At 44.0% G+C, this 21289-nt stretch overlaps 1 protein-coding gene across 1 annotated transcript in view; it reads right to left on the bottom strand.

The window, feature by feature from the left end:
• The window catches only part of LOC311113246 (receptor-type tyrosine-protein phosphatase delta-like), a 609241-nt gene that overhangs the window by 149538 nt on the left and 438414 nt on the right, over window positions 1-21289 (bottom strand). Inside the window, exon 11 of the mRNA XM_084156451.1 lies at window positions 12020-12190. Within this exon, the coding sequence (XP_084012577.1) occupies window positions 12020-12107 (88 nt within the window). The 5' untranslated portion in view covers window positions 12108-12190. The remainder of the gene's footprint in view (window positions 1-12019; window positions 12191-21289) is intronic.

Here is a 21289-nt window from a genome sequence, read left to right as displayed (position 1 = left end):
ACCGGCAAGGGGTAAAACGCTACTCCACTCCTCCACTCCTGCAGCTCCAAGTGAAGGGTTGGGATTCCTAACATCTCAACTGACATTCCAATGCCATCATGTCTTGAATGTGCCATACAAGTACGTAGGGCATACAGAACAGTCTAAACCACCACATAAAACAATAAGCGTTAGACTTCACATTGCAAAAGAGAAAAGTCTACTATAAACAGACTACTCCCTCCTCCTTCATCCCACCAATTCCTAACTGGCCATCTGTGTTCTAAAGCAGTTCAAATGGCCACCTTGGGAGTTTGCTACCACTGGTCAACTACTGTAGCTCAGGGGGCTGTCCTCAGTGAACCTCACAACATAACTCATACTGACCTGAAGGGAAAAGAAAGTGAATGTCACCTAAGGGCCCTGGACAGGACTGAACACCTGCATGATGTGTGCCATAAATATCATCTGCATTCCATACCAAAACATTTCTTCTTGATAATTCAAGCCTGCACCTATCCTTCTGGTATAAGCTAGGCTAAGAGGTTCTGATATAGCTCTCACCTCTTCAAGTTCTTGATCATTTCTTAATATCAATGAGGATGGGCAAGGGTCAACAACTTGGGAGGAAATCTATATCTGTTCCAGATAACAAGGTGAATTTCACTCACAGATATAAAAAATACAAACGTGGATTGTTTAACCTTTTTCCATTTTGTAACATCTTATGTACTAATGTACCAGAGGGGGTCTTATAAGCCTTCTATGGAAGCCAAACGATTTATAAAATAATTGTTGTAGTTTTAATTTATATTTCATATTTTCAATGAAATTTAAATGGTATTCTAATTATATTATTATTTTCAATAATATTCAGATTTAATCTCTTCAGTTTGTGTTGGAAAGGAAGGGGTTAACACTGAAGAGAAAAAAAGATCCAATCAGGATTTTTCTTTGGTGGTCTCTGGGGAGATAAATCTAGCTAGCTACAGTGCTTTCAAAAAGTATTCATACCCTTTGACTTATCCCACATTTTGTTGTGTTACTGAATTCTCTCACCCGTCTACACACAATACCCTATAATGACAAAGTGAAAACATGTTTTTAGAATGTTTGCTAATGTATTGAAAATGAAATACAGAAATATCTCATTTACATAACTAGTCACACCCCAATAATAATAATAATAATAATATGCCATTTAGCAGACCCTTTTATCCAAAGCGACTTACAGTCATGTGTGCATACATTTTTACGTATGGATGGTCCCGGGGATCTAACCCACTACCCTGGCGTTACAAGCGCCATGCTCTATCAATTGAGCTACAGAGGATCAATACATGTTAGAATCACCTTTGGCAGCAATTACAGCTGTGAGTCTTTTTCGGTAAGTCTCTAAGAGATTTGCACACCTGGATTGTACAACATTTGCACATTATTCTTAAAAAAAGTTATTCCAGCTCTGTCAAGTTGGTTGTTGATCAGTAAGCAACTCCAGTGTATATTTGGCCTTGTGTTGTAGGTTACTGTCCTGCTGAAAGGTGAATTTCTCTTCCAATGTCTGTTAGAAAGCAGACTGAATAGATTTTCCTCTAGGATTTTGCCTGTGCAAAATTATTTTTATCCTAAAAGAACTCCCTAGTCCTTGCCAATGACAAGCATACCCATAACATGTTGCAGCCACCACCATGCTTGAAAATATGGACAGTGGTACTCAGTGATGTGTTGTGTTGGATTTGGCCCAAACAAAACACTTTGTATTCAGGACATAAAGTTAATTTCTGCAGTTTTACTTTAGTGCCTTATTGGTACTCAGTGATATGTTTTGGAAATGTTTTATTCTGTACAGGCTTCCTTCTCTCACGCCCTGACCTATGGAACTCTTGTTTGTTGAGTCAGGGTGTGAATGTCTATTGTAGTTCTATGTTATGTATATCTATGTTTTAGTTCTAGTTGTTCTATTTCTATGTTTGGCCGGGTGTGATTCCTAATCAGAGGCAGCTGTCGCTCGTTGTCTCTAATTGGGGATCATACTTAAGTAGCCTGGTTGCCTACCTTAGTTGTGGGATCTTGTTCCGTTTAGGCTTGTATGTATATAGCCGGAGGACTTCACGTTACGTTGTGTCTTGTTTTGTTGTATGTTTATTTAGTTAATAAACATGTACACTTTTCACGCTGCACCTTGGTCTGACCCGTCTCTCAACATTCGTGACAGAAGATCCCACCTCAAAAGGACCAAGCAGCGTGCCGAGGAGGAGCGAATAGCTTTGTCACAGGTGGGCAAATGGTGGTCATGGGAGGAGATATTCGCTGGGAAAGGACCCTGGGCGAAGGTACAGGCCCTGGCAAGAGAGGATCAACGACGACGCCAACGGGACCAACCGCTGAGGAAGCCCGAGTGGCAACCCCAATAATGTATTTTTGGGGGGCTAGAAGGGTGGTCGGGGATCGAGAGAGAAGAGCCCCGACCACTGCACCCGGTGGGGTTCCAGTTGGAGTCCCTACGACCATGGGGACAGGAATGGGAACAGTTTTACACGGAGGAGTCGGAGGATGACGACGACGATGAGGTTCTGTTCCCTAACTCGTGGGGGCTCCCGGAGGAGTCCTCACTGGAGGAGGATTGGCAAGAGAGAGAGAAGGACTGGAGCAGTCTGAGAGAGGAGGCCACCACGTTACGGGGGGTGTTAGCTCAGAGGGAGCAGGAGTTCTCCGTTCTGAGGGAGGCGCTACAGGAGGCTCAAAGGGAGAAGGAAGTAGTGGAGGCACGGAGAGAGGAGCTGGTCAGGCTACAAAGGGAGCGTGTGTTCATTGAGGAACCTAGGTATGCGGAGATACGCACTGTGTCGCCAGTGCACATTCACAGCCCAGTGCGTCCTGTGCCAGCGCCCCGCACGTGTCGTGCGAAAGTGGGCATCCAGCCAGGACAGGTTGTACCTGCTCTAGGCTTCAGACCTCCAGTGCGTGTATCCAGTCCAGTACGGCCCGTGCCTGCTCCCTGCACCAAACCAGTGGTGCGTGTCTCCAGTCCGGCACGACCCGTGCCTGCTCCTCGCACCAAACCAGTGGTGCGTGTCTCCAGTCCGGCACGGCCCGTGCCTGCTCCTCACGCCAGACCAGTGGTCCGTGTATCCAGTCCGGCACAGCCCGTGCCTGCTCCTCGCACCAAACAAGTGGTGCATGTCTACTGTCTGGCATGGCCCGTGCCTGCTCCTCGCACCAAACCAGTGGTGCGTGTGCCCAGTCCAGCTCCGGTCAGCGGCTCCACTCCGGAGCCAGAGCAGTCCGCTCCACCTTAGCCTAGTCCAGCTCCGGTCAGCGGCTCCATGCCAGAGCAGTCCGCTCCACCGGTGCCTAGTCCAGCTCCGGTCAGCGGTTCCACTCCGGAGCCAGAGCAGTCCGCTCCACCGGTGCCCAGTCCAGCTCCGGTCAGCGGCTCCACTCTGGAGCCAGAGCAGTCCGCTCCACCGGTGCCCAGTCCAGCTCCGGTCAGCGGATCCATTCCGGAGCCAGAGCAATCCGCTCCACCGGTTTCTAGTCCAGCTCCGGTCAGCGGTTCCATTCCGGAGCCAGAGCAGTCCGCTCCACCGGGGTCCAGTTCAGCTCCGGTCAGCGGCTCCACTTCAGACCCAGAAGTCAGCCCTTCTCCAGGGTTGGGGCCTCCCACACCAGGGTCCAGACAGGGCTTGGTGCATCGCGGGAGGATTGCCGATCCAGGCCCAGACGTCAGCCCCTCTCCAGGTTCGGGGTCTCCCACACCAGGGTCCAGACAGGGCTTGGTGCATTGTGGGAGGAAGGAGAGGGGAAGCATCGCACCGAGGTCCAGACCAGACCAGGGGCGCAACGGGAGAGGTTGTCATGCCCGGAGCCGGATCCGCCTCCGAGGCTGAAAGCCCACCCGGACCCTCCCCTGTTAGGTCAGGTTTGTGCGGCCGGAGTCCGCACCTTTGGGGGGGTACTGTCAAGCCCTGACCTATGGAACTCTTGTTTGTTGAGTCAGGGTGTGAATGTCTATTGTAGTTCTATGTTATGTATATCTATGTTTTAGTTCTAGTTGTTCTATTTCTATGTTTGGCCGGGTGTGATTCCCAATCTCTCCCTCTGATTGGGGATCATACTTAAGTAGCCTGGTAGTCTACCTTAGTTGTGGGATCTTGTTCCGTTTAGGCTTGTATGTGTATAGCCGGAGGACTTCACATTACGTTGTTTCTTGTTTTGTTGTATGTTTATTTAGTTAATAAACATGTACGCTTTTCACGCTGCACCTTGGTCTGACCCGTCTCTCAACGTTCGTGACACCTTCTTTTCACTCTGTCATTTAGGTTAGTATTTTGGCGTAACTACAATGTTTATCCATCCTCAGTTTTCTCCTATCACAGCCATTAAACTCTGTAACTGTTTTAAAGTCATCATTGGCCTCATGGTGTAAATAATAACTTAACCATGCTCAAAGGGATATTCAATGTCTGTCTTTGTGGTTGAATCTGTGTTTGAAATTCACTGCTCGACTGAGGACCTTACATATAGTGTATGTGTGGGGTACAGAGGTAGTCATTCAAAAATCATGTTAAACACTATTGCACACAGTGAGTCCAGGCAACTTATTATGTGACTTGTTAAGCCCATTTCTACTCCTGAACTTGCCATAACAAAGGGGTTGAATACTTATTGACTCAAGATATTTCAGCTTTTCATTTTTAATTAATTTTTTTACTTTGACATTATGGGGTATTGTGTGTAGGCCAGTGACACAATCTAAATGTAATCCATTTTATATTCAGGCAGTAACATAGTAAAATGTGGAAAAAGTAAAGGGGTGTGAATACTTTCTGAAGGCACTGTACATCAGCCATTGGCTAGGTCCTCAGAAGCTAGACAGAAGGTAGCCTCTGCCAAGGCCCCAACAACCGGATGTTCCGGTTTTCAGGGGAAATGGAGAGCCTTTGACGCGACTTCCGATTTTGGACGTTAACAAGGCAACACTCCATCTTAACTCCTCCTCCACATTTACTAGATTGGTTGAACAGTACAGAAGAGAACCTCCCCAAAATGTTTTTGTCTTCTCGTCAAGACCAGTATGTAGGGGATTCTATCGCCCACATGGAGTGCGCTGCATATTACGGTCACTGTCCTTTCAGCCTGTCACACATCCTTTATGTGTCACTGTTGTCGCTTTTGGTGATAGTGTGATGGCGTTAGGCTACCATGGGTTGTAAAAGAAGTGTGGTTTGTTGTTAGCATTATCTTTGCGGGTGCCATCTCTGTGTGAGTGGCAGCCCGAAGCATGGCTCAGCCTCAAGCCTGTTTGATTTAGTTGGACGCATTAGGCCTAAGTGATGCTGTGTTTCTGTTATTTTTCTGGATTTTTGAGTTTGGTACAAACGTGTTGGAAGATGTTTTTCCCCCACTGAAGGTCCAATAGCCATGGTTCTCCACTGTAATGTACTAACATTGATCATTCACATTGACGTACCCACTATTAGAAAACCACAAAACACTACCCCTTACTCTGTAATAGGAATAATTATATAACGGTAAAGCGCATCCATTCAAGCCAGTGACCAAATCCAATAATCCCAAAGGCCCAATCTATTAATTGCACAGTCACTCTAGTGATGTCACGCAACATCTGCATTGTTACAGGGTGCATTGACATATGAAGTGGTGATCCGCTTTAGCATATGCCAGCATGGTAAACGCTGTGCCAAGCGTAAGCCAGGCATACGCAGAACAGCTGGCATTGTGTTCGGCTCACCGGCTGATCCCGGCATCAAAGGCATACTAGAGGGGTCTGTGTGAAACCTGGTCATTTGTGCTCTCTTAATGGGAGCATCCAGTTCAAATCAGGCTTTGATCGACTAATATGCCAAACCTGAGGTAAAATCTGTCCAAATTCATTTCATTTTAGGTTTGAATGGGAAAATATACAGCTTTTTACTCTTTATTCGGTGGACAAATATGTCAAACCTGAGGTAAAATCTATCATAATTAATTTAAATGTATGCAATAAATCCGTTTGTATTGTAAAAAGACTTGGTCAGTTGTCAGTCAAGTGGGCGTACCATAACCATTTGGCTATTTGGTTTTGTGTTGAGGAGGTTTTGATCTGTCAATACCCTTTCTCTTGGATTTGAATGCCTCAGAGTGGCTAAATTGCCTCTCCATTATCAAGTCAATGTCTCTTGGAGACGTAAGTGCACTTAAAAATAGCATTAGCGCCCGAGGCTAGCCCTTAATTACAGTATGTGCATCTGAGCATGCACAATGCCTCTGTATTGTAAGAAAAAGTTCACTTTCTTAGCCTTTCTATGTGTATGGGAGGGTCAAGGAACTTTGGGAATCGGCCTGACCTTTGTATGGTACTCTAGCCTTAAGTGGATGGCCAAATTAGAGCATTCCATAGCTAGGCTAACAGCATCAAATAATGGACTACCAGGGGGTTTCTGCAAGACAAACCAGCATTCCCAGTGTAAATGGTGAATGCACACAGTGTCCTATGGAGTTACATTGTAATTATAAAGTAACAACAATATTGTGAAGCACAGAGTTTGTAGAGTACAGTACTTTTACTGGAGAAAATTAGGATTACTGCTTATTCATTTATGATATTGAAGCCCTGGTATATCATCTCCGAAGGCCATGATAACAATTACGTTTCCATTGTCTTGTGAACTGATTGCGTGCGACTGAACCACAGGTTTGTAATTAAACACAGTTGTTGAGGAGGGTTCTGGAGCCTTTGGTGTTTTCTATCTCATATTTGTGCTGTGAACATGGTCAGAATGTGGTCTATGGTCTATACTTTACTCTGGTTAGGTTGTGGTTTATGTATAGACACTTTACACTGAACGAGTGGAGCTAACAATGAGATTTCCACTTGAGCAGTGTCCGGCAGAATGACAAATGACGGCAAGACTGGGTGAATGAAAATGATTAAGAGGTGGAGCAAACCTCACTAGTTTTAGTCTCCTTTTTTTATGTCATTCTGAGGAAATATGTTATTGTTTAATATGTGGATGTGTGGATTGTGTGTGTGTGTGCGTTAGTGTGCGTGCGTGTGTGCACAAGTGTGTGTGTGTGTGTGCATAAGAGTGCGTGTGTGTGTGTGTGTGTGTGTGTGTGTGTGTGTGTGTGTGTGTGTGTGTGTGTGTGTGTGTGTGTGTGTGTGTGTGTGTGTGTGTGTGTGCGTGTGTGTGTACGTGCGTAAATGCAATGACACTGTGAGGGTATTACTATGAGTGCAGTGGGGAGTGGAATGGACTCAATTTAAATCGAATTACCATGCAGGCAAATTAAGCAGTGGAATTTAATTTGAACTGTTGTAAAAATGCTAATTTCAGAACAGCCTGGAAGCCCATATGCAAATACAACACTATTTTACAATAATTCATATTAGGGGAGGCAAGCATAAAACACACAATTTACAACCCCCTGACATCTGGGAGTACAGTATCATTAGCCCTTGGTCTAGCTAAGAGGTGCTGCTCAGTGTGCTTACATGAGCCTGTGTGTGTGTGTGTGTGTGTGTGTGTGTGTGTGTGTGTGTGTGTGTGTGTGTGTGTGGACTTGTTTAACTATACTTGTGGGGACTAGCTTATTTTTTTTACCAACTGGGGATATTTTGTTAGTCCCCACAAGGTCAAATGCTATTTCTAGGGGGTCTAGAATTCGTGTTAGGGTAAAGGTTAGGTTTTCGGGTTAAGGTTAGCGTTACGGTAAGGGTAAGGGTTAGGGTTAGGATTAGTGTTAGGGGTTAGGGAAAATAGTATTATGAATGGAACTGAATTTTGTGTCCCCACAAGGTTAGTTGTACAAGACTGTGTGTTTGCGTGTTTCCGTGTGTGTGTGCATTATTATGTGTGTGTGTACATGTGTGTGTGTGTGTGTGTGTGTGTGTGTGCCTGCCAGAAGGTCTATGAATGTGTGGCCATTGACATATACACTCCATAAAAATATGTATAATTTTCAGGAAAAACACCATATTATTCCATATTCTATTCATACACTGACAGCCATCCGAGTGACACAGTGACAGTGATGTGGTCGAGCTCGAGCCCTATGATAATGCCCGTGAATAATGACAATATGGGAAAGTCTGTTCCTCACAGTGCACTGAGTAATTATATTACACATTATGTTCGCCGCAGAGCCGTGCACAATTTGACCTCTGCATGGTAACGCACTAGTCTGCCTCCTGATTCTACTTGAGCCATCAGAACATGGCAAGAGCCCTTTCATTTGTTGGTGTAGGACGCAGCCAGCGTAACAAACGTATGTAATTGTTCTCCCTTTCTCTCTCTCTTCTTTTCTCACTCCACACGCAATGGCTTGAGTGAAGAGAGAGAAAGAAAGAGAGAGGGAGAGATGGACGGATGCACAAATAGATGGAGCGTATTTGCTTTTCCACTTTCCATGTGTTTAATCACGGAGGGAAAGATAGAGAGAGAGGATCCGTCCCAAATGGCACCCTATTCCCGTCTTTTGACCAGGGCCTATAGGTGCCATTTGGGACGCAGCACGTGTGAGATAGAGTTTTAGGGACGTAAACGGTTAGAGTGTTTACAGAGGTCCGGGGCAGCCTGTCAATACTTATTTGACGCGTTAAAAGAGGAGCGTTCACTCCACTGGGATACGACACGCCATCTGCCATTAGTGGAGAGAATCAATTCAACCAGCATTAGGCCCCAGGTTGACTTAGTTTGCATCCCAAATTGCACCCTATATCCTATATAGTGCACTACTTTTGATTGATTTAGGAGGGATTTAAAGCAACAAGTCACATGACTTAAGTAGTTGCTCAATAGATAAACAGAAAACCCCATTCCTACTCTAAAGGAGTGATCTTCGGGAGTGTATCATGATCAATAATGATCAATGGTTCGTCAAAATGGGTCTAGTTGATTTTGGAAGGGGCCAGAGAGGACAAATAAACAAGCACAAAGGCAAAACCATTAGAGGGCCCATATAGACTTAGGTCAAAAGTAGTGCATTATGTAGGGAATAGGGTGCTATTTGTGACACTACCATGTGTTTGAGGGGACTAAACAGCTCAGTGATTCATTAGCAACATTAAATGCAAATACTGTTTGCCTCCCTCCCCTACCTACCAAACAAACAGCACCAAACAAAACACAATAAGCCCTGGAGGTTGTTAGAGGTCTCTAATGGTTTTGCCTTTGTGCTTGTTTGTTTGTCCTCTGCCATTTTCCCCTTTGGGCACTTAAAACTATCTGGCCCCTTTCTAAGTGGAGCTAGATACATCATTATTGATCATTGATACACTCCTGAAGATCACTCCTTCAGAGTAGGAATGGGTTTTTCTGTTAATCTATTATGCCATTGTTCAACCAGAGACACAGCACGGTTGTTTGCCTCCACCACCGGCATCCCCCCTCTCTCCCCGGGGCTCACCAGGGACAATTATGCACTCTTTCAATAGTCCCGAGCCCAATTTGCCACATAAACTAAAGTAATAGCCTCAAATCCACATAGGCACAGTCCTATGCCAACAAAAGGCCCTTTCTATCCATGCCTATCCACATATTAACCAAACAAAGCATTGCCATATAGCATTCGTCCATGTTAGCATTGTTAGCGCCAAAATCCCAAACCCTCCCTACGTGTGTCCTGTCACGGGGACATTTGTTACTCTTTTTTTCCCGCCTTTGCGGGAGAGGTTAGGGCAGCCAGCCGGACATGGGCACACAGGACTGGCTCCGAGGATGGTGCCATCTGTTGAGCAGGCCGAGTCAGCCATTTTCACCCTCTCACGTGTCTCATATCCTCCGCCATATCTCCTCGCCTGCGGGGCTAACACACCCCAGTTGGGCTAACGCACTGCACTGACGGAGACATTCAGCTTCCCTTCTTCCACTATGGGGTTTTAGAGTGTTAAAGTGAGGAGGTGGGTGGTGGGCGGGGGTTATTCGGTAGGTATTTTGGTCTTTCCTCTCACGGCTTGTGCAGTCTTGGGGAGAGTCCTAAGGCTGAGCTGAGCAGCTGAAGTGTTTATGCAGATGCAGTTGCACACTAGAGAGAAAATGGATGCAGAGTCACTGGCATGGAGCTAACGCAGAGGCTCAAAAGCGAGGGAGGGTGAGAGAGAGAGAGAGAGAGAGAGAGAGAAAGAGAAAGAGAAAGAGTGAAAGAAAAAGAGAGAAAGAGGGAGAAAGAGAGAAGGAATATCTGCAAGAAAGGGTCCATAGCAACAACGAATAAAGGTGGAGAGAAGAGATAGCTGAATATAGCTGGATATAGCAGGACATAGCTGTATATATCTGATTATAAACTCGGTGGTTCAAACCCTCAATGCTGATTGACTGAAAGCCATGGTATATCAGACCGTATACCATGAGTATGACAAAACATTAATTTTTACTGCTCTAATTACGTTGGCAACCAGTTTATAATAGCAATAAGGCACCTTGGGTGTTTGTGGTATATTGCCAATATACTACGGCTAAGGGCTGTATCCAGGCATTCCGTGTTGCGTCGTGCATAAGAACAGCCCTTAGCCATGGTATATTGGCCATATACCACAACCCTTGGGCCTTATTGCTTAAATATAGCAGGATATAGTTGAATATAGCTGAATATAGGTGGATATATCTGGATATAGTTGGATATAGCTGGATATAGCTGAGAGAAGAATCCAGCTGGAGAGAAGACATAATCCCTGAGCAAATGTGTACTACTTCAAATTGGTTTGGATCTCTGTACACTCACACCTCAGCTGTGGACACTGGCCTGTCATCCAACACCCTATCCCCAACCCCCTCTCCTCCGTTACTCAGTCATTGCTGGACTACCGTCGCCTTCCCTCACGGTCAGTTTGTTTTGGCTTGGAAATGATAAACCAACACAGCTGTCCAAAGGGCTATCAGATCAGCTGTTAGCACGCAGACAGCAACAGGGAGAGAAGGGAAGGTGGGGATTTAGGGGTTAGGATGGCCAAGTGCACTTGTGGTTGTCTCATCGGTTACATCTATGCTCAAATTCACCCGTGGAATGCCCACTGGCGACTGGAGTTTGGATGTCTGGTAGTTGGCTTTCCTTTAGTCATAGCACCTAAACTATAAGTACATGGTGACATACGCCATTTTCATGGTCTATCCTATTCTAAAAGATTGCTTGTTGTGCTCAATAGAAAGCACATAAAATGCTGCTATGATTAAAATGGTAAAGTCAATAAAACCTTGAGACACACCTGAAGTGACAATTTACTTTTCCATTCATCTCTCTCCCACTGTGAAATATATGCAGTGGGAGGGAAAATTGAGATGGGGGAGAATGAAACAGATTGCAGCGAACATTTCTCAACCACAAAGTTTCGAGTCTCGCCCATCAATTTCACTTTCGCTGCTCCCTCGTCTATGACCTTGGGAGAACGCTCCGCTATTCGAAGATATTCAAGCTGAAGAGTGAGATTCCTGCGGTGTGAAGGGTGTAATAAAACTTTTATTCACCTGCACCTGCTTCCTGGAACGTAATGATTAATGGGAAGCTGTGTTAACCAGGGAAAATGGAGTGGGAGAAACTCAATGGAGTCTGAAACCTGCTGTGACACCTCAATGCTCAGATTTAAACTCCAAACATCCTGTAACTCCAATTCAATGTCTTATTGTGGTGAAATTCCATGTTAAAATATGGTTATCTCCATATTGGATAAGAATATAGAGGCATGGACTTATGGCCATGGCCGTATCAGGGTGCTAGAGAGAGAGAGAGAGAGAGAGAGAGAGAGAGAGAGAGAGAGAGAGAGAGAGAGAGAGAGAGAGAGAGAGAGAGAGAGAGAGAGAGAGAGAGAGAGAGAGAGAGAGAGAGAGAGAGAGAGAGAGAGAGAGAGAGAGAGAGAGAGAGAGAGAGAGAGAGAGAGAGAGAGAGAGAGAGAGAGAGAGAGAGAGAGCGTGTGTGTATAACTATTAGTGCGTGTATGTGACAATGTGATAAGACCACTTATAAGAGACCTCTCTCATCCCCACAATGGCACAAACAGAGGAGAAGGAGAGGATGAGAAGATGTGACGAAAAGCGACACTTACTTTCGGCGTCGGCGAGGAGGAGGAGCAGACCCAGGACGAGCAGTGCGGGTCTAGCTATGTGCATCATGGGACAGCTTGGCACCAGCATGCTTTGGCAGCCTCAGTGGTGCTGGCTCACAGAGCTCTGTGAGTCAGTCTGGTCTGACTTCTCAGATGCAGGATATTCACAGCCTGCGGGGGGAGAGAGGAAGTGGGGGAGAGAGGGGGGAAGAGAGTGAGGGCATGAATGAAACAAAGTGGTTTGGCTTCTCGTACTTTATCTATCTAGTGCACATTTCTGACATACCCACACAGACTCAGTAGGTTCTGACAGCTAAAGAGGCGAGAGGGTGATGTGCTTGCAGGCTATATTCGGACACTTCTGAACGCATATTAATGTGCGCACGTACACACGCACGTACACAGATGAAAGGGCTCACTAACGCGATTTTATCCTCGCAGCAGGGATTTGCACACATGCTCTAATCAAATGAACTTTTTTTTTGATCATCACTGTTACATATCAGACTTTTATATAATTTGCCAAATAATGTACTGATACCATGTACTATACAGAAAACTAACACATTCAACATGCTAGCAGTGGAATCCTAACCTGTTTAGCCTTCTATATTAACACTAAAGAGTAACTAACCCAAAATGTCCCTGGAGAACCATATAGCTGGCCATTCAACTCACAGCACCTAATGTCTCCTTTCGTTCTTTATTGAGCTTATGGTGTGACAGTAAGAGAAGCCAGTAATATATTGGTGGATTTCTCTCCAGAGACAAGTGCTATCCATAGTCTACGGAGTGATAAAATGCCACCATTGTTCTTAGTACCCTTAAAACCATTCAGCTCCACCTCATATTTATGCCCGTCTTACATTAACATTTTAGTCATTTAGCAGACACTCTTATCCAGAGCGACTTACAGTTAGTGAGTGCATAATCAAACCCACAACCCTGGCGTTGCAAACGCCATGCTCTACCAACTGAGCTACATCCCTGCCGGCAATTCCCTCCCCTACCCTGGACGACGCTGGGCCAATTGTGCTCCGCCCCATGGGTCTCCCGGTCGCGGCCGGCTACGACAGAGCCTGGATTCGAACCAGGATCTCTAGTGGCACAGCTAGCACTGCGATGCAGTGCCTTAGACACTTCTCTTGCACATCTAGCATTCCAGTGTTAATACTATTGTAATTATTCTGCACTATAGCCTATTTATTGCCTTACCTCCATAACTTGCTACATTTGCACACACTGTATATATATTTTCTGTTGTATTTTTGACTTTATGTTTTTTACCCCATATGTAACTCTGTGTTGTTTTTATTGCACTGCTTTGCTTTATCTTGGCCAGGTCGCAGTTGTAAATGAGAACCTGTTCTCAACTGGTTTACCTGGTTAAATAAAGGTGAAAAAAATAAAATAAAAAATAAATAAAAAGACCACTGCGCCACTCGGGAGGTTACACCACTTTCCATCAGCAGCTGAAGCTTTAATAGCTTTAAGTGTCTCCAAATGGATTAGGACAAAAGAGAGCGCAACAAATCTATACAGTTTGATGGAGTAAGCTAGTGTTAGCCAAACGTATATATGCAACCAACACCTCCTTTATCAAGCGCTGCTTGAAGTACACATAAAATCTGTATGACCGAGTAGGCTAACCAGTTAGCATGCTAGCCATTTAGCATGCTAGCATGGGAGGAGGCTATTATCTGAGACAGACGGTGCATTCCAACATACACATTTTCCAAGCAGGTCTGCACAGATTATATAATGTGGATTTGGTTCCTGAGATGTAAAACACTTTTCCAGGCATTGTAGATATCTAATCATCGGTGTAGATCTATGCTTAAAATGTGCATTTGGAATGCACCCAAAATGGTTGAACTTGCTTGAGGTACACTGATGCTGAGAGCCTTCACACTTCTTCAGATGGACACATTATTTGACCTCTAACCTCTTTGACAGTTTGACATTTAGCGGAGTAGCACCGAATGCTAGCTAACAGATAGTATCGACCATTAGCACATTACCCACACCACAGGCGCAGACACAGCACTGTTTACCCTGACAAACGCATTACAGGAATCGAATAATCCCTTTACGCACGGGGCTCATTCTTCCGGCTATGTATCTGATGATTTATAAACAAATAAAACATCTAGAAAACCCAAAGTGCAATCAGTGTGGTGGACGATGACAAAGTACCTCATTTCCCTGCTACCCATCTCCCCGCCTCTCTCTCCCTGTTTCTCCCCCTTTTATTCCTTCAGCTGTAGCCTGTAAATGGCAGAAAAGACAGGAAGATAGCGCACCTGTCACACTCCATTTGTGTTGTGGGGAGATAGACGTGACTACCTGTCTCAGAGCGACGTGAGGCCAGTAACGGCCGTGAGCGGGGGGCGCGTGGCGAACATAATCAATTTGAGGCAATCTCAACCTACACACCCGCGCACACACACAATGGCTCACGTGCACACACCCAATGGCTCACGTGTACACACACACACACACACGTACACAAACACACACACACACTGTCATACACATACAAGCACACACACATAATTTCTGCACTAGAGTATTTCTAGTGTATTCTATTCCATTACACTGTGTAAGGATAGGGATATCCCTGAAGTGTAATACATAGTAAGCAACGGCAAAAACAGAAAGCTCTTTTAATCAAGGTCGCTGATGTCTTCCTTGACTTTTGCTTTGCATGCGAAATCTGGGTTGATAGCCTTTGAGTTAATTGATGTAATGTGTGAATTTCCATAATGACATGACATTAGGAGTCCTCACTATACACAGTACTCAGCAGCCCTCCCTTCCTTTCACTTCCTCCCTCCACTTCCCTCCACATGCTGATACAGACAAACAAAGCCATCTGTATGTTTTGTAAGCACCAACCAGGGGAAAGGAAGGCTGTGCCATCCATGTGAACACAAGCTGCCCTAATATGAACAAAGTAGCCGACAAATCGATCCTGAAATTGGAACCTAGAACCTAAAAGGGTTCTTCGGCTGTCCCCATAGGTGAACCCTTTGAAAAACCCTTTTGAGTTCCAGGTATAACTCTTTCCACAGAGGGTTATACATGGAACCCACAATAGTTTTACCTGGAACCAAAAAGGGTTATCCTATGGGGAGAGCCGAATAACCTTTTAGGAGTGTACATCAGAATCCCCAGTGTTACCCACGGCACACTGCTACCTCAGATGTTACCTCTGACCATTGTCACCAAAGCTTTTGTTCCCCAATATGGCCGCTCTGTTTCATGTGTCAGTTAAATTTCACCAGTGGTGGAAAAAGTACCCAATTGTCATACTTGAGTAAAAGTAAAGATACCTTAATAGAAAAGGACTCAAGTAAAAGTGAAAGTCACCCAGAAAAATTATACTTGAGTAAAAGTATTAAAGTATTTTGTTTTAAATATACTTAAGTATCAAAAGTAAAAGTATAAATAATTTCAAATTCTTTACATAAAGCAAACCAGACGGCATCATTTTCTTGTTTTTTAAATGTATGGATAGCCAGGGGCATGCTCCAACACTCAGACATAATTTGCAAACGAAGCATGTGTTTAGTGAGTCCGCCAGATCAGAGGCAGTAGAGATGACCAGGGATGTTCTCTTGATAAGTGTGTGAATTAGACAATTTTTCTGTCATGCTAAGCATTCAAAATGTATGTAACAAGTACTTTTGGGTGTCAGGGGAAAACGTATAAATAATTTCCTTTAGGAATGTAGTGAAGTAAAAGTAAAAGTTGTCAAAAATATAAATAGTAAAGTAAGAGATAACCAAAAAAACAACTTAAGTCGTACTTTCAAGTATTTTTACTTAAGTACTTTACACCACTGAATTTCACACATACAGCGATGCTGATGCTTCCATTGAACATTTATTACCAAAAAAGAAGATTAACAAGAAAAAATCATGTCCTTTCTTTCCGAGCCCCTCTGCGGTATTATTGTGTTTCTATTCAGCGGTGTTCCATTCAAAGAGCCGGGTTGTGATAGGATCATGCATTATTAAACAAAAGGCAGACAACATGCATAATGTTAATTAGAAAATGGGGGGATATTGCCAGGCAGTGGCGGAGGAGAGAAATAAAGAAAGAGAGGGAGAGAGGGAGAGTTGGTGAGTTGTCTTTCTCTCTCCCCTGATTCTTATCACTCCCTGAAAGGTTGATAAAGGAGGAGGGAGGAAAACAACAGAGAGGGATTCTCTGTAGAATGGCTAGCCCGTTTAGTGTCTTCTATTGCATGTTGGAGCTATGTGTTTCAAACAAAGACTAATGACTTAGATTCAGAGCTTTATTTATCCTGCTGTATGAACTACCAAACAATGTTTGATAAAAGACACGTTGGCTCATTTTTGTTAAAACATCTTGAGATGACTGTTGATCATCAAACAGAAGTGAACCCATTATAGTAGCATCAGCATCCTTCTCCCTCTATCCCTTTCCCATGAATCTATTTGATCCTTAATGACCACCATGCTGTGGTGGTCTTGACCATGAAGGCATGCTGTTATAGAAGCTAATTCCATCTACAATGACACATTCTGTGTTAGCGTGCTAACATAGCGTGCTAGTATATTTACTATATGACACAAACTAATGGGAACCAAATGCTAACATGTGCATTATATTAATGCAACTGTTAAAAAAAATAAAAAAATTGGCATGGGATAAAAACAATACCCCATAACCAACCTTGACTCATCTTTCATGCACGTTGCCTCAGTTTTTCTTCAACAAGCCAATTGGGTTTCAAGGTTATTTTTTTATGTTCATGAATAGCATGCAATGCTTTTCCCATCTTATAAAATGGATTACATGGAAACAGTTGTTGTTCTCCCCCCAAAAAACAAAGCGGCCACAAAAATACCAAGCACAACTATTAAGTCAACCCCTTCCTTAATTGCGTGTATACACAAAAAGACAGAACTCTTGCAATGCCACTATATTGGGGCTATATCAAAACCCTCACACTGTAAGAATGCCCAAGTATTATGCCTAACAGAGCTAAACAAATAAGATTTGAGCCTTTTATGAAAAGTTCCCTTTCCATGCCCTTTAATATACAATGCAATCATTACATAGTCCAAAACCACAAGTAAAAAATGCCAGGTTTCTTAACTCCAGCAAGGTAAAGCTGCGATTTTAGATGTTTTATACAGTATCTTGTTTGACTTTCCAGATGCCACGCTAGAGGTAAGAGTCAAGCGCTCAAGGACTCTTTCCGGCGTAATTAAGGCAGAACCATGGCCGAGAGCTCACCCGCCTATTTCAACCGAGAGGTCAAATGGCATCTCTACAGAGGGCATAGGGTATCGTGTACCTATCCCTCACCCTCCCCGTCTACCCATTTCAACAGAAATATGACTTTAATAGAGTTGAGAAGAAGCTGCATGAAAGATGATTCACACCAACTCAATAATAATAATAATAATAATAATAATAATAATAATAATAATAATAATAATAATAATAATAATAATAATAATAATGTGCCCTCTGGGTTATTGCTTCAGTGCCTTGCAAAATTATTCATCCCACTTGGCGTTTTTCCTATATTGTTGCATTACAACCTGTAATTTAAATGGATTTTTATTTGGATTTCATGCAATGGACATACACAATATAGTCCAAATTGGTGAAGTGAAATGAAAAAAATAACTTGTTTCAAAAAATTCTAAAAAAGATAAATAACGGAAAAGTGGTGCGTGCATATGTATTCACCCCTTTTGCTATGAAGCCCCTAAATAAGATCTGGTGCAACCAATTACCTTCAGAAGTCACATAATTAGTTAAATAAAGTCCACCTGTGCGCAAACTAAGTGTCACATGATCTTAATATATATACACCTGTTCTGAAAGGCACCAGAGTATGCAACACCACTAAGCAAGGGGCACCACCAAGTAAGCGGCACCATGAAGACCAAGGAGCTCTCTAAACAGGTCAGGGACAAAGTTGTGGAGAAGTACAGATCAGGGTTGGGTTATAAAAAAATATCTGAAACTTTGAACAACCCACGGAGCACCATTAAACCCATTATTAAAAAATTGAAAGAATATGGCACCACAACAAACCTGCCAAGAGAGGGCCGCCCACCAAAACTCACGGACCAGGCAAGGAGGGCATTAATCAGAGAGGCAACAAAGAGACCAAAGATAACCCTGAATGCGCTGCAAAGCTCCACAGTGGAGATTGGAGTATATGTTAAGCCGTACACTCCACAGAGCTGGGCCTTACGGAAGAGTGGCCAGAAAAAAACAATTGCTTAAAGAAAAAAATAAGCAAACATGTTTGGTTTTCACCAAAAGGCATGTGGGAGACTCCCCAAACATATGGAAGAAGGTACTCTGGTCAGATGAGACTAAAATTGAGCTTTTTGGCCAAACACTATGTCTGGCGCAAACCCAACACCTCTCATCACCCCGAGAACACCATCCACAGTGAAGCATGGTGGTGGCAGCATCATGCTGTGGGGATGTTTTTCATCGGCAGGGACTGGGAAACTGATCAGAATTGAAGGAATGATGGATGGCGCTAAATACAAGGAAATTCTTGAGGGAAACCTGTTTCAGTCTTCCAGTGATTTGAGACTGGGACGGAGGTTCACCTTCCAGCAGGACAATGACCCTAAGCATACTGCTAAAGCAACACTCGAGTGGTTTAAGGGGAAACATTTAAATGTCTTGGAATGGCCTAGCCAAAGCCCAGACCTCAATCCAATTGAGAATCTGTGGTATGACTTAAAGATTGCTGTACACCAGCGGAGCCCATCCAACTTGAAGGAGCTGGAGCAGTTTTGCCTTGAAGAATGGGCAAAAATCCCAGTGGCTAGATGTGCCAAGCATATAGAGACATACCCCAAGAGACTTGCAGCTGTAATTGCTGCAAAAGGTGGCTCTACAAAGTATTGACTTTGGGGGGGGGGTGGGGGTGAATAGTTATGCACGCTCAAGTTTTCTGATTTTTTGTCTTATTTCTTGTTTGTTTCACAAAATTAAATATTTTGCATCTTCAAAGTGATAGGCATGTTGTGTAAATCAAATGATACAAACCCCTCAAAAATCAATTTTAATTCCAGGTTGTAAGGCAACAAAATAGGAAAAATGCCAAGGGGAGTGAATACTTTCGCAAGCCACTGTATGTGTCATATGATTGGAGTTAAAATGTCTCCTGTTGGAACGCTCGACAAAGGCATAACTTCCCCTAGCAACCGTCCGCCCACCTGTCAAAAAGGGTGCGGGCTAAGTCAGAGTGGCAGGCCATAAGCTTGGGATGCTGACTGCACTTATTATGCATGACACATGCAGCAGTCTTTTATCTTGCCTCCTTCCACTCATCTCTATCTCTCTCTCTCTCTCTCTCTCTCTCTCTCATTCCAACAAAATCTTCTTCTTCTGTTCTCTGCCTCTCTCATTCACTCTCTACTTTCTCTCCCTCTCTCATTCACTCTCTACTTTCTCTCCCCCCGTCTTTCACTCTCATTCCTCTGCCCTTCTCTCTGTTTTTTCTATCTCTCACTCGCTCATACCTCCTGTCTCCCTCCTCTGTCACTGTACTATTTTTCTCTCTTCCATCCCTCCCTCAATCTCTCTCTCATTTTGATTTAGGACTGGCATCGGGGACGTTTCTCACACATCGCCCCAGATCAGTGGGCATGTGTAATAACATCCCTCAAGCTAAGCTAAGCTATGCCCTCAAGTGCAGCCTCCACATGAAAGCGTCTGACAAACCGCGGCTTAGAGGGGTTTATTTGTGAAACTTATTTACCCCCCCCCCCTTCCGACCTCAGTGAAACAAGCCTCCCACGGTCATAAATAATGTTTTCAGAGATGCTCGTCCCACCCGAATTACTCTGTTGTCTCCATGTTTATTAGAACGTTGGCGGTGTTCGTTTATGTCGTGGCTAGCGGCTAATCACTAAAGAGCTAACAACAAGCTAGCATCCACTCTAGCGTCCCACTCTTTGTTGTTATGAGTGACGCCTTCCATCATGAGACACTGAGATAAGCTTATTGGGTTTGGGTGACATTTCCTGCGCCAGTAATTGGGTTTAAAAGCACCTGCTGTGGCTGGAAGAAGGAAGCAACGGTGATCTTGTCGCTGCATCGTGTCCCCAGGTGCGGGTACAGGAAATGCCAAAGCCATTTCACCTTCGCAGCAGGAGTTTGAACTTTGAGAAGCCTCCTAATAAAGTTTGTCTGAAGGGAGTTGTGTTTGTTTACCTAATCCCCAAAGGTCACTGACAAATTAAACCCAAAGATATGTTTAAGGGTTGCTTAACTAGTGCAAAGTATCTATCTGTGATTATAGCTCTGGAGGGAGAATTTATGCAGGTTGGCATTTATTGTCATTACATTTTACATTTTAGTCATTTAGCAGACGATCTTATCCAGAGCGACTTACAGTTAGTGAGTGCATACATTTTCATACTGGACCACTCTTACCCTGGAGGCAGCTCTGCAGAGTGGTCACTAGCTGACACAGCTACAAAGTCATAAAATCTGATTTTAAATCTGATTTTAAACCTAACCTTAACCTCACTGCTAACCCTAATGCCTAACCCTAACCTTAAATTAAGACCATAAAGCTCTTTTTTCCCCCCCAGCTATTTTTAATATATAGCCAATTTGACTTTGCAGCTGACCTATCTAGCGGAAATCACAAAGTTCTGCATACAGGGTAAGATTCATGACAATAAACGTCAACCTGCAGAGTTTAACTGAATTCAACAGTTTTAACAAGCTGGTGTTTGCCCATATAGCTGCAAGAAAATCTAACAATGGAACAGAGGCCAATATATACTGTATATTCTCAGTTTACTATAGTGATCCTATGTGAATTCAGCCCTCCTACCATGTCCTTGTCCAAATAGATATCTCACCAAAACTATCTAGCACTGTCCTTTATCTACCTCATTTTCCCTGTCCCTCTTTCCTTCTCTTATTTCTCTCACTTTCTTTCTCTCTTACCCACATTAAAACACCTCTACCTCTTTTTTAACACGTCCCTCGGTCTTTCTCTCTCCCTCCATCTCTCTCTCCCCCACCCCTCCTCTACTCCGTTATCCCTGTCTCACAGCAGCTGTTAGGTTCAGATGGATGGTCGCCCAGTACACGACCTTGACCACCAGACCGGTGAGTGATTATCCCAGTGCCCTGTTGGGCTGCTCCCCTGCACACTGTCATACAGAGTCAAACACACACACACGCACACATGCAAGAACACACACACACACACACACAAAGGCCATGCACACACAC

This window comes from Coregonus lavaretus, assembly GCF_964263955.1.
Source record: "Coregonus lavaretus genome assembly, chromosome: 39".
Lineage (NCBI taxonomy): Eukaryota > Metazoa > Chordata > Actinopteri > Salmoniformes > Salmonidae > Coregonus > Coregonus lavaretus.
This window is presented reverse-complemented; position numbering and strand designations above follow the sequence as displayed.